This window comes from Callithrix jacchus, chromosome 4 (genome assembly GCF_049354715.1).
Source record: "Callithrix jacchus isolate 240 chromosome 4, calJac240_pri, whole genome shotgun sequence".
NCBI lineage: Eukaryota > Metazoa > Chordata > Mammalia > Primates > Cebidae > Callithrix > Callithrix jacchus.
The window spans coordinates 159233702-159248053 of NC_133505.1; the positions used below are offsets into that span (position 1 = coordinate 159233702).

The following is a 14352-nucleotide window of genomic DNA, read 5'->3' on the forward strand; positions in this document are numbered from 1 at the left end:
GTGGCATGATCGTGGCTCACTGCAACCTCTGCCTCCCAGGTTCAAGCGATTCTCCTGCCTTAGCCTCCCGAGTAGCTGGGATTACAGGCATGCACCATCACACTCAGCTAACTTTTGGTATCTTTAGTAGAGACAGGCTTTCACCATGTTGGCCAGGCCGCTCTCGAACTCCTGACCTTGTGATCTGCCTGCCTTGTCCCCTCAAAGTGCCAGGATTACAGGAGTGAGACACCTCGCCCAGCACATATGCATTGTTAAACTGATATAATTGTGGCATTTCTCTGAGAATACATTCTCTTACTACATTTTTTCTTGGTGAAATATTATCTGATGGATGTTTATATATTTACATATTTATTGCTGAAGGCAGGATTTTGTTAATATTATTACAAAATTATGACTTGACTACTGAATTAAATAGAAATAAAAGATAATTGGGCACAAAAAAGTTCAAAAAGAAAATCAGTGAAGAATCAGAAGAAACATTGGGATGTTAAGGATGAAGCATGCTTATATGTTAAGCATAGAGTATGTCTTAACAAGTCTATATAATATAGTTTGCATCTCATTAAATTAACTTGAAATAAACATATCTGTTCACAATTATATACAATAGGGCCATATTTTGATATAGATCATTTGAAAGTATTCAGTATTCAGTTGTATAGTACTCTAAATTACAATGACATGAAAAGCCTTATATACAGCGTGGTATTCATATTCGATCTTTTCTCAGCAGCAGGATTCTAAAACCCATCCGTGTTTATTAGTGCATATAATAGTTATTTGATGAAGACAAAATTAACTTTTTAACCAGTGCTATGTCTAATAGACCTACATACTTATAATAATTTGCCTTTATGCACAATTTCAAATTTGGAGTTCAGAAGGTATCACTGGCCAAAAGTCAATTTCCCAAAATACTCTCTCATGCTTTATCCCAGTTTTCCTTAGCATGAAAATGGAACACTTCAATATTCGTAATCAGAAATCCAGTCATTCAGATTTTGATTAAAGACGTCATCATTGTCAAGAGTCTTAACATGGCTTTTGTATATATTTTCTTATCTGGTATTTACAATTTTTAAACATATGACATGCACATACACACATATGTGTATTTACGCCCTCATACCCATATACATTTTTCTTTAGAGTTGCCTTTTCTCAGGGATTATTCCTGTGGATGGGGTAGGATGTTGAAGGACAGAGGAGGTGCTTTATGTATTTCCCTCAAGGTTTTTAAAACCTCCCACATACTAACCTACATTCAGGCTGGACCTGAACTTCTGAAAGGCAGTTTCTCATAGTCTTCATGTTCTCCATCCCAATTTCTTTCTGTCAATTCCTTGTCTTTTTGGAAGTATTTTATTAGATTTTTAAAAAATTTTCCAAATAAAAGAGTATTTGTCAACCCAGGAAGCAGGCTTTGTAAAAAAATTATTTTACTTTCTCTTATTAACTTTTGAAATATTAGTCCATTTCTACTATCTCCTCTTCCTCATCTGCCATTTACTGTTAAATCCACGTAACCTTATTTCTTACCTCCCCTTGCTGTGCAAATGTTTTCTCAGACTGGTTCCCAAACAGCCTCACTGTCAAACCCAGTTGGGATTCTTCAGTCTTCCTCCTAATGGCAGCCTCCTGCCATGGTGGCATCACACCCTCCTACTCTTCCTCTGCTTACTTCTCCTCTCCTTTTTCTCTCTACCTTTCAAATCATTATCTCCTGTGGCTCTTTAAATATTGGTAGTACCCAGCTTTTGGTCCTGTGCCCATTGTTGTATTTGCTTTATACATAGGTCTTGGTTCTTGGTTTTATCCACTTAGGTGGCTTTAACAACAAATTACACACTAATCACTTTCAACTCTGTGTCTTAAATCCATCTCCCTAACCTGAAATTCAGGCTTGAATATGCAGCTGCCCCCAAGATGTTACTACTACCTGGCAGTTCAAATTGGATCTGTTTATCAACGAACTCCTCGTGTCTTCCCCTCTGTCACCAGTCTCCTCTGCATGTAATTATTTTCTTCAGGTGATGAGAGTCCTGTGGATTCTAGGTAAAGACTTGACCATCTTCCCTGACTCTTCCCACCTTGTCATGCTATAGTCAATTAATCACTCATTTACCAAATCCACTGGATTTTCTTATTAGGTGTGTTCTGTGTGGCAGGCATGATACTACAAGTTTTATGTGAATGATCTAATCTGGTCATCAAAACAACTCTATTAGACAGGTACTATTTTTATTTATGTATTTTTTAACCAATTGAGAGCTTGAGGCTTGAGGACATCAGGTGACTTGCTGAAAGACACAGCTAGAAAGCCAATAGAAGAAGGATGCAGCATTGGTTTTCTCTGATTTCAGAGCCTGAACTCTAATAGTGCAGTAAGCTCTCATTACATTTTGTGTATTATTTTACAAAAACCAGTTTGTGGATCACTGTTCCTCACTGGACTGCAGGTTCCTTAGGGGATGCACAATCCTGGCTGAATAAATGGATAAATGGATGGAAGCATGGATGAATAAATTAGAATATTACTAAGAAATGTATCAAATAAGGATTTTAAAGAATAACATCAAAAAAAAAAAAAGATTTAAGAAGCAGTTTTATGTTATTATCTCAGTTAAAACATACGTAATCATAAGATTTAAATAAGATAATGCTTTTAGAGCATTTAGAAGTAGATCTTCAGGGGATGGGTGTGGTAGCTCATGCCTGTAGTTCCAGCACTTTGGGAGGCCGAGGCAGGTGGATTATCCAAGGTCAGGAGTTTGGGACCAGCCTGGCCATCATGGCGAAAACCTGTCTCTACTAAAAAAAGTACAAAAATTAGCCAGGCACCCGTAATCCCACCTACTCAGGAGGCTGAGATAGGAGAATTGCTTGAACCCAGGAGGCGGAGGTTGCAGTGAGCCAAGATCATGCCATTGCACTACATCTTGGGTGACAGAGCAAGACTCTGTCTCAAAAATAAAGGAACAAGTAGATCTGCAAAATGTAGCTACAATTGTAACAATCACCTGTAAGTTTTATGACTATTGTGTTCTGATCTTGGAATCAAAAATTCACAAGAATTTGAATTTTCAATTACTGACACAATTACACATTTATTCCCATCATTTCCTCCTCTAAAACTAAACCACTAAGGATTTCATTGCTGCTTCATTTTAATCTTAAAATCCATTATTTTCCATGAGAGAAAATGATTACAATTTAATATCTAAGCAACTAGAAACTTACTAAAAGATGCTAGAGTCTGCAACTCCCCCAGAAAGGTAAATTTCTGTTTTAGAAATTGTCCTATAAGGAATAAATGGATGATAATTTTAATGTCCTTTGAAGTACTTCCTCCTATTCTGTTGTTGGATGCTGCCTAGGAAAGCAGAATAAAACATCCAGAATGGCATTTCCCAGGTTATTGTTACAATACATTTAACTAAGTTAGTATGTACACTTTTCTTCCAGGTGCTAAACAATGGTATCTGGTTTTGTCCCCACCAAGGTAGCCATTTCCTAGCCTGTCATGTTACATCAATAAGCACATTTGCATACAGAAATGTAAAGACAGTGTTACATTTTGTTCACAAGTGTAAAGCCTTTTGAATTATTCTCAGTACTCTCGTTTATGTTTAGAATCAGTGAGGCATGAGGTAATAAACATCATCAAATAGAAAACAGGAAGGCAACATTTTAAATAACAGAATCTTATCCACAAAATCTTGATCAAAAGTATGTTGTACTCGAGAAGGAATAAAGCAATGTAGATATAGCATCTGCTCATTTTCTGACCTTAATTTTTGACAACTTTTTCTGGGTGGCTGATGAATCTCCAGACATATCTGACCACCGGTGAAGTTCTTCTTTGGCTGACTGGAGCCAATCTGTAAACTCCTGGACTGCATCTAAGTACATTAGATGGTCTTTCACAATCTCTTCCACTTTCCTCATTTTTTCCTAGAAAACAAAGAAATGGCTACTTTAACAGTATTCCTTTTGAGAACATGAAGTCAGATTAGACAACATGCCTGATATAAGTCTCTTAATAAATCTCAGAAAATTTCATTCTTGTTCTTGAATTTTCTCTGAATATAATATCTTAAAACTATCAAATTTAACTGTCAAGGCTTTGGAAAAGCAACTAGTTTCCTATAAGTTTACCGTTTTCTACCTTAGTATGAAAATCTATGCTTAATGTATGTTGGCTTACATCCCTCACTGACAATCCACTTAATAATTACTACGATAACCATTCTTATCAAAGCAATTATTTGTTAGCTTGCTGTACAGCATTTTGCTCAGCATTTTAAATGCATTTGCTCATTTAATCTTCACAATGGTCCTGTGCAGAAGATACCATTATTATCATCATTTTACAGGAAAAGACGCTCAAGCTTAGAGAGGTTAGGTAACGTGTAATCATGGCCAAAGTCTCACTTTCAAAAGTGTCAAATCCAGAATTCAAACTTATGTCTTTTTGACTTGAGTCATAGCTATTAATCATTACCAAGATGAAAATGAAGATAAAGAAGCACATCTGTTAATAATCGTAGTGTCAACAAGAGAAGAGTTAGTTCCCAACAAGTTGAACCAAAGAAAGGAAAAAGCAGCAAACAACAAAAACTTTCTCCCTAAATTACTATAATATTTACAAATATACCAAAGAATAATTATGAAGGAAATGAAAGATTCATATAGAGAATTGGAAATATATTTTTGATATTATATAAAGGAGTTTATACTTTTGAATATAGAAAAATACAGTTTTACTAAGATGAGAGATGAATACAATATTTTGTACACGATTGAATCTTGGAGGTAAATAGATATGCATTTAATGTAACAAATATAAGTGCAGCAAAAGAGAAAAAACTTTAAACAGTGATGTTTGATGTACAAAGTAGATAGACAGACTCTAGAAGTAGACAAAGAAAATCAATAAGGAATAAAGAAGAATCTGAAGATTGCAGAAAGAGAAAAATGCATAGGCATTTATAGTACGAAATTATCTTTCTGTAATGTCCATTTACTGAATGTATAAATAGTTTTAGAGCAGCCAATCCGCCAACAATTTAATCCACTTTATTCTTACCTGAGTCTGACCTTGACAACAGTCATTATATTATTAATATAAATCAATATATTATATTAATGTATCATAAAGCATCTATTTTTAATATAAAGCACTAACCTTGGCAACAGTCATTATATCAGTAAACTGTGTTTTCAGCTCCTCTTGAGCTGTGTCCTTGAAAGACTCATCCCCTGTCTTCTCATAGAGCTCCCTGGACTTTGCATTTAGACGGTGAAGGGCTCTGGAGTGGTCTTCTGCCTCAGACAGGACAGACTGGAGATGATCAAGCAGGGTGAACTTCTCTTTCAGACCTGGCTGCGGTTGTAAGGGATGTTCTACTTTTTGATCCACTGATTCCATCCACTGCTCCAACTGGTTTTTCCTCTCTAGATAGGCATTCCATTGGCTAATCACAGACTCTAAAGTGCTAGAATTAATGCACATATTAACAAAAATGAGTTATCTTGACATCTCTGGTGAAGACCAATTTCAAGGCTATGATATTCATGCCAATTATTTCACTGAATGCTACTGGAAGTGATGAAAATGTTGCTTTTGAGTGCAGGGAGAAACACTACCTCTCTGATCCTCACCACAGGTCCCTTGAATGAAGTAAGTCAATATTAAAACATGAAGTAAGAAGTTGCAGTCATACATGTACCTGGAATTTGTCTTCCAAATGCTAACTGTCCTAAATGAACAGACACATTTATATGTTATGTTGCTGAAAATCAGCACTGGAATATCAATGAAATTTTATTTCACATAAATCAGTTCTTAATTTTCTTGGGGTTATTAATAGTTTATCTTATTAAAAGCAGATGGTGATTATTTGTTGACTGGAATTCAAAACCCAAGGAGTCCTTCCTGAGTAAATGATATATCACTAGGTTGATTTTCATTTAGGGACACACGCACACACACACACAATATACAGTGGTTTTGTGTCGAATATGTGAATGAATGCTCAAGTATTGATGGGAAAAATAGTCACAAATATAATAGTCAATCAAAAGGCTCTCCAGACTGGCATTTAGGAAAAGTCCCTCCAATATTAAGCATTACAAGCTATTCTAAACTTACCTGCACTGATTTCCGCAGTCCCCCTTACATACAAGCCTATGAACCTGAAATTAAAATCCTGTGGTAAATGAATGTCCAGCATTGGCTCAAACTGCTGCTTTTACATCCATGGAACCTCATCATGCAGGTTTTAAAGTCCTACCTGTTCCTCAAATAATTTTCTAAAAAAATCTCTTATCCTTGATTTTAAATACATAGTCTCACTCTGTCACCAAGGCTGGAGTGCTGTGATGCAATCATAGCTCACTGCAACCTCTGCCTCCCAGGATCAGGTGATCCTCCCACCTCAGCCTCCCAAGTAGCTGGGACCACAAGTGCGTGCCAACACACCTGGCTAATTTTTGTATATATTTTTAAATTTTGACCGTGACTTCAATAATTTTTGCATTTTCTGTAAAGACATAGTTTCACCCTGTTGCCCAGACTAGTTTCAAACTCCTGGGCTTAAGCCATCCACCTACCTCAGCCTCCCAAAGTGCTGGGATTACAGGCATTAGCCACCAAGACTCTGCATCTTTCTACAGCTCTACAGTGCATTTTCAAAACTGTTATAATATGGTCTGAGTCAGAATATTCCAAAATACATCCTGTGCTAGTGTCTGAGCTTTTAGAGGGCAAAAACCTTTCTGTTTTGTTTCATTATCTTAACACAATACTTTGAATATTGCTATTACTCAATATGTCACTGTCAAATTTAATTTCTTGCTGAAATAGTGGAGTCAAAGACCAGAGTCCGCTTCCTGCATGTAACATCTTATTCTAACATCTGAAAGTATCTACCCATATTCCTGTGAACTTTTAGGAAACTGGTCTAAGCCAAGCCTCGGGAAGCTTAGTTCATGATCCGGCAGTCTGTGATATAGAGTAAGACAACTATAGCATCTGATGTTTTTTCTTTGCTGACCATTGTGAGTTATTACTAGCATGCAAAGTCCTGATGACTTTGAGAGTTGCTGCCTATGTCCATATTAAAGGAAAAAACAGCAAAACCAAACAGAACCTCCAAACTGTTAGTTGGAACCTGGCATTATTGTTTACATTGCTGTGGATAGCTGCAGTGTTATTTTTGTTTTGCTTTGTCATGAACTTGAATCTTCTTTAAACATTTTTTAAAAATTTTATTTTAGGATGAAGGGTACATGTGCAGAGTAGATGTATAGGTAAACTTGTGTCATGGGGGTTTGTTGTAGAGATTATTTTATTACCTACCTACTAAGCATAGTATATGACAGTTATTTTTTTGCTGCTCCTCTCCCTTCTCCTACCTGCCGCCCTCAAGGAGGCTCCAGTGTCTGTTACTGTCTTCTTAGTGTGAGATTTAATCTTCTAATCATCTATTTTGTTATGATCACATTGAGCACCAAGGTTGTCAATGATCTAAGAGGATGTCACACCTCCAGAATATGGCTCTTTTTTACTGTAATTCTGACTGATGGTCATTTGTTTAACAAATGAGCCAGATTATTTATGGATACTCTGAGAAGAGGGAGGTAGGTAGAAACCTCCCACTTGTAATTGCAACAACAACAAAAACACTGCCTGGTGTAACAGACGAGGGTTCCCCTACTTCCTCATTAGTGTCTGGTACAGGTGATTATCAACAGAGGCTCTACAGGCTGGGTTCTATTCTGGATGGGCTGATGGTTGCTTGTGTGAAAACATTCCACACTTTGCAGGACATGAGTTCTTTGTGCCTCAGTCACTAAATGCCACGGATATTCCCCCATCACTGTGACAGTTAAAACTACCCTACACAATTCCTATAATGCAAATGGGGGTGGTATGACTTCCAGTTGAGGAACAGATTTACAATTAAGCTCAACAGCTGCAAATAGCTTAATTTTCCACATGTTCCTTAAGCTAAAATGTATTCAAGTGATTAAAGAACCATATATTCTTGCTTTGATGGCTTGAAAGGAGATGTTTTGCTGAACCCATGTCATGTAAGATTCCATGAGAGATAATAAGGGAGTTTTAAACATTTTAAAAATGCAAGAGGAACACAGAAACAAAGCAAGCTAACAAGCAAAAACCAGTCATCGCCCTGTGGAAAACACAGCTTAAGACAAAGACAGGCATACATACAACCAGCTAAAGTAACATACTTGGGAATTCTAATCCAGGGGACCTGGGCACTGCTCCACCATTTTACGAAGTCACTGCATTGGACTTAGGCAAACAAACACTAAAAACAGGTTCTGTACCTCTGAGCATGGATGGAGGAGCTCATGATGTCAGCCCACACTTCTTTAAGGGTCTCTAGCTGTGTCTGAATCACCCTCTGACCTTCTTTGTTGCTACTTCTCAAGGCCTGTTCCCCCTTGCCGATGGCCATGTTCAACTTAACTTCCCCTTCACCTTTCATCAGGAGAATATCCTGGAAAGGGAGACAGAATACTTGTCAGTAGGAATGTAAAAACTTTCTCCTATTTAGAAAAAAAAGGTAATGTTTTCCTTAAGAATTGAGGCAGGAATACTTTACTTACCTTAAAATGAAAACAACAAACTCTGCAATATACTTAAAATTAGGTTTCTGGGAGTCTAGGAGTCAAAGATTAATTCCAATATAAATTCTTAGAAAAATTTGGTCACTAACCTAGAAAGTATAATTGTATTGACTTCAGTTTCAAAGCATCAGAATAAATTCTTTTGAAAATGAAGACAACCCTGTCTAACATCCAACAGTCCCCTACACTAATTACCTGGCTAATTTCTCTCTTTCAAGGTCACCTTCATTGACTATCGTCTGGGTTGGTGATCTCTTCTGTGCTTTCAGTATAACCTTGATGGCTTCAATCATGGCCTCTACACACGTTCTGTATTGAAAGTAACAATTGACAGGTCGGTGTCTTCCCCTAGACTGAACTCCTAGAAAACGGAGCCTAACCTTTCTCTCTGTATTACCAGCAACTTACAGAGTGCTTGGAGCAGAGTAGATATTCAATAATGCTTGCTGAATATTTACTAAATCAAATTTAAAATTATTCAAAGCTATTAAAACAAAAATGTTTCTTTACAAAGGGGAAAAATGTTACTTCCATATCCTTTTTGCCCAATTTCTCCATTTTGCCCACACAATCCTCATTTACAGCCTTACAGAACAATTAGGACACAACATGAGCTCCTGTGAATCTAATCAAATGAGCATTCAGCAGTTGTCAGTATCTGGCTGGTATCGCACGTACCTGTATTTGTGACAGCCGTTTCTCCAAGGTGTCTTTGCTCCCAAGAGTGCTCTCTGCACAGGCCAGTCTGTCCTGAATTACCTTCACCCAGGACCACATGCTCTGCAGTGCTTCCTCCAGGGCTTCATGCTCCTGCAGGGCTACCTGGCAGCTCCGGAGTTTCTCTTTGGTCATTCTAAGTAGGTTCTGGTGGCTGGTGAGGAGCTGGGAACACAGGCGGCCCTCCTGCCCGGCACCATGGCCTTCCTCACTCAGAAGCTGCCCTCTCTGGGAAAGCTTATCAAGAGACTCTCTGAAAAAAAGAAGAGAAAATTAGTTCTGACATTCTGGAGTGCAGGGGAGCAACAAATGATTGTTGATATTGGAGCGGTAACCAGACACAGGCTCATAGCTGACATGCCTTTTAAATAAAGATGCTGGGAACTGGCCCGGCTATTTCATTCTCTTATGATCTCTCTTAATGTTGTCAGTACCCACTGGGGGATACCATTCAGTCTGTGCTGTGCCTGCATCCAAATAGCAGTGGTGGAGCCTACTGTATTACTTACCGTATTTTCAGAAATTCAATTCAGAAAATGGGCCCAGCTGCCTCTCCAAGCTTCTCTGTAGCATCTCTCCGTTCCTATTTAATTGTCAGATGATGAAAACTTCCTGAAATGCTCAAAATCCCTGCTGTCTTGTAGCTACATGGAGATTCCTCCTTCATGAAAACCCTTCCGCTCAGCACTGTTGCATTCTTAGTTGCCTGTTCAGAGCTCAGTGCAGCCATCACAATCCCAAGAGCATCCATGCCAACTCAGGGTGGGTGAAGAGTGTGGGATCTCTTTGTGACCTCTGCTCCTTGTCTTGCTCTATCGCCTCGTATACCAACTATTTCAATCCATAAGGGTTTCACTTTCTAAAAGCTAGGGACATTATAATCATCTTATGTTCCCAAGACCCAACACAATATCATGCAGAGACTGGGCGGGGAAAAAAATGTTCTTTTGAAAAGCCATTGTAGGAGTGCCTCTGGGTTTACTTGTTATACCTTGGGTATTGAGCTTATTTAAGTTTGGAGCCATGTTAATTAGATCAAGGAAAAACATAATTACCATGTGGCTTGGTTGGTTTTATCCCATTTTACAGAGTTCTGAATTCCTTTTTTTTTTTGAGACAGAGTTTTGCTCTTATTGCCCAGGCTGGAGTGCAATGGTGCGATCTCAGCTCACTGCAACCTCCACCTCCTAGGTTCAAGTGATTCTCCTGCCTCAGCCTCCAGAGGAGCTGGGATTACAGGCATGTGCCACCATGCCCAGCTAATTTTGTATTTTTTGTAGATATGGGGTTTCTCCATGTTGGTCAGATTGGTCTCGAACTCCCAACCTCAGGTGATCCACCTGCCTCGACCTCCCAAAGTGCTGGGATTATAGGCGTGAGCCACTGTTCCTGGCCTGCAGAGTTCTGAATTCTTATCCACACATTTACTGGGAAAAGCCCAGGATACTAGAGAGGATCATAGGGATGTCTTAACCTAAACTGTTATGACTACTAGAAAAAGAACAGAAGGCGAATCTCTCATGAAAATTGAATGTTTCAAATTTTTTTGGAGTGGCTACTATGGAAATATATCCTGTGGACCACCCTGAGATATACAAAGAGTTATACAACAATACACCTACTCTGTAACAAATTGCACATCCTGCACATGTACCCTGAAACTAATAAAATAAAATGAAATAAAAAACTTGTAATCTGTTTGGTGAGACAAGAAGGTGGCTTAAGCAATGATGTCAGTTAAATAATAATTCCAGACAAGAAATTTCCCTTCTTACTATGAGATGAATTGCTTAATGCATGATAAAAAAATCCTTGAGTCTTAAGCTGAGGTACTTTCATACAGGGCATCTCCTTAAAATATTGGAAATAGAGAAAATATAATGGTGAAAAAAGTCTAGAAGACTAGAAGGAGCAAGCAGCAAGCCAGTGAGAGAAGTCAGGTGGCCCAGTGGACAAGCTGAGTGACCAGAATGGTGTGTTAGGATTGTCTGCAGAAGTGGACAAGCTGGAGAGAAAGAACCCAGAAACAAGCACACGTACGGTCTCTAAGCAACTGGTCCTGGAATTTCAGAGAGTGGAACTGCAAGAAAGATTGCACGCTTATCAACGCAAAAGAAAAAAGTTGCAATTATTAGAAAACAATGAGGAATTTGCTGTTGAAGTTTATTTGGGCCACTTTCTCTAATGGAGTTTTAGTGTAATGATGGCAGATACAGAGGAAGATACAGATACAGAGGAAGGTAATGAGCAGCCTGTAGAGAAGAAATGAAAGTTGAGAATATGGAAAGCCATTTAAAAAGTCTGGAAGAAGGGAAGTAGGTCTGGGTGTGTTATATTGTATCTCGACATGAGGCAACATTTAAAAAGCAAAATTTAAGTGCAATGTAATTTTCAGAAAGTTATATGGTTGGAATGAGGCTATTATTTTGTTAATTCAGTGAACATTTTCTGTTTTACTGGAACTATACTAGGTAACAAATAGAACATGATATAGTTCTTAAGTCCTTGATCTTGGGGTACTCATAGTTGGAAATTGGGGTGCATGGAGTAAATGAAGAGCTTACACTATAATAAGGGCTCACAGAGATGTTCCATCGTATTTCAGGGACAATTTATAATAGTCATCAAACTAGCACACCCACAAGTAGTCATCAGCACAGGTTCTCTTGTGCATTTGTTTGTATGTTTGTTTTTCAAGACAAGGAATACTGGGCATGTTTTTACTAAAAAGAGGACTCAGTGGAAACAGAGAATGACTCTGATCTCAATTCAGGATTTTTTTTTTAATACTTCAAGTTCTGGGATACATGTGCAGCACGTGAAGGTTTGTTACACAGGTATACATGTGCCATGGTGGTTTGCTGCACCCATCAACCCATCATCTACACTAGGTATTTCTCCTAATGCTATCTCTCCCCTAGCCCCCCACACCTCGACAGGCCCCGGTGTGTGATGTTCCCCTCCCTGTGTCCATGTGTTCTCATTGTTCAACACCCACTTATGAGTGGGAACATGAGGGGTTTGGTTTTCTGTTTTTGTGTTAGTTTGCTGAGAATGATGGTTTCCAGCTTCATCCATGTCCCTGCAAAGGACATTAACCCATCCTTTTGTATGGCTGCATAGTATTTCATGGTGTATATGTGCCACATTTTCTTTATCCAGTCTTTCACTGATGGGCATTTGGGTTGGTTTCAAGTCTTTGCTATTGTGAACAGTGCTGCAATAAACATACATATGCATGTGTCTTTATAGTAGAATGATTTATAATATGATGGTTTCTGACTTATTTGATCAAGCAGAGGGGGCATCATCCTCTTCTGCTTCTTATGTAAATGTACTGGCTCTTTCAGAGGAAAGTTAAGGAAGCCTAAGGAGCCAAAGCCAAGCTGCACTTCCCCTGTGGAAATATCTTCCAATGGAGAGCAAGTGGCTGAAAATGCCAGAGGTGGAGCACAAATTTGGGAGCAAAGCCCTGAACGTGGCAGGGTCAAAAGCACACATCAGGGAACTTTGCCTGGGAAAGGAGCCAGAAATGTTTTCTCAGTGGGAAGCAATGAAGAGATAAATACTGTAGTTGGGAACAGAAACCACGAAGAAAGTCAGACTTGACCACACCTTTCACTTTATTAAGGTTACAAGGATGGATGGGTGGGAAATGGAATTGGAGGCTGAAATCTGTGAATAACATATGGAAATTGAGATCTACAGCACGCATTTTTAAAATCTTTACAGTCACTGTGAATGTGTGGTTTTCTTTCCTTCATATCAGCTTCACATTATGTTAATTAACCCTCAAAATAACCCCAGAGAGGAAAGAACAGTATTATTAACAAAATGTTTTAAGGCTAAAATCAAGAGCGACGGGAGATAAGTGACCTGCCCAATTTCTTGAACAAATGGGAGGTGGATCTGGAATGCAGAGGAACTTCTTACTTCCATCCTGCACTCTCGCCAGAATGCTGCATGATCATTTGTATCCAGACATTCAGGGACAGGCACAAACCAACTAACCAACCAATCAAAACCAAGCCAAACAACCAAGCAACTCGTCTAAAACATTCTAAGAGGTAAAGGACCTGTTCCATTTCTGGACCATACCTTGCAGCCAGCAGTTCTCCCAGAAACATTTCAACTTTATGAACTTCGTTTTTCTTCTCAGGAATGTGCTGTTTACTCTCTCCTAAGTTTTCGGTATTTAGCCTTTCTTCCATTTCATGGATCCATAAGTTCAGTTTTCTGTGCTGATCTTCAAAGCTAGAGGAAACAAAATGCCTTAGAGAAATTCTTACATGCTTGTTATAATAAATTTGTTTTAATAGCTGAGGTCACAATCCCTTTTAAATGGCAGTTAAGAACTCATGAATTTTCAAGTTATAAAAACAAAACAAAATATAACTCAACAATTAACTCATCCAAATTATCACTTATTTTAGTAAAAAAGGGAGAGTCATCACAATTTCTTTTGAGATCCAAGCAGGAAAAGAATCATCTCATCTAGTTGAATTGATTTCATAGCTGGTAATTTCCAAAAAGATCACACTGCCATGTCAAGTGTGCACTTAGTTTTGTGTCTTACTACGAAGACCCTGAATTGGGGCCAGTGGATGTGAATTGATTTCAAAGGTGGTAATTGCCAACAAGATAACATTCTCATGTCAATGTACACTTAATTTTGTGACCTACTACAAAGACCCTTGAGTCGGGGCCAGTGAATAAGTAGGGCAGTGGAAGCTCTGGGAAGAGAAGGGAAAGTGGCCTCTGTGTCTTTGTTTCTTAAGGGATTTGTAAACATAGGTCAAGAGCACCAAGTTTTGGAAACAATGTAAGCTCTCCAAGAAAGCTGGACAAGAGTCAGGCAAATTATTCTGCCATCAGAAAGTCAATTTGATTATGTTGACATCTTTTTTCACCCTAGTCATAAGTGGCTTTTTCTCCCCTTCTAATTGTACATTCACCATAGTGACATGT

At 38.4% G+C, this 14352-nt stretch overlaps 1 protein-coding gene across 33 annotated transcripts in view; it reads right to left on the reverse strand.

The window, feature by feature from the left end:
- The window catches only part of SYNE1 (spectrin repeat containing nuclear envelope protein 1), a 518696-nt gene that overhangs the window by 270687 nt on the left and 233657 nt on the right, over window positions 1-14352 (reverse strand). For all 33 annotated transcript variants that reach the window (XM_078370315.1, XM_035297742.3, XM_035297743.3 and 30 more), the window contains 5 exons: window positions 13483-13638; window positions 9346-9637; window positions 8365-8537; window positions 5195-5504; window positions 3796-3960 (listed from right to left, as the gene is read on the reverse strand). In XM_078370315.1, the coding sequence (XP_078226441.1) occupies window positions 3796-3960; window positions 5195-5504; window positions 8365-8537; window positions 9346-9637; window positions 13483-13638 (1096 nt within the window). The remainder of the gene's footprint in view (window positions 1-3795; window positions 3961-5194; window positions 5505-8364; window positions 8538-9345; window positions 9638-13482; window positions 13639-14352) is intronic.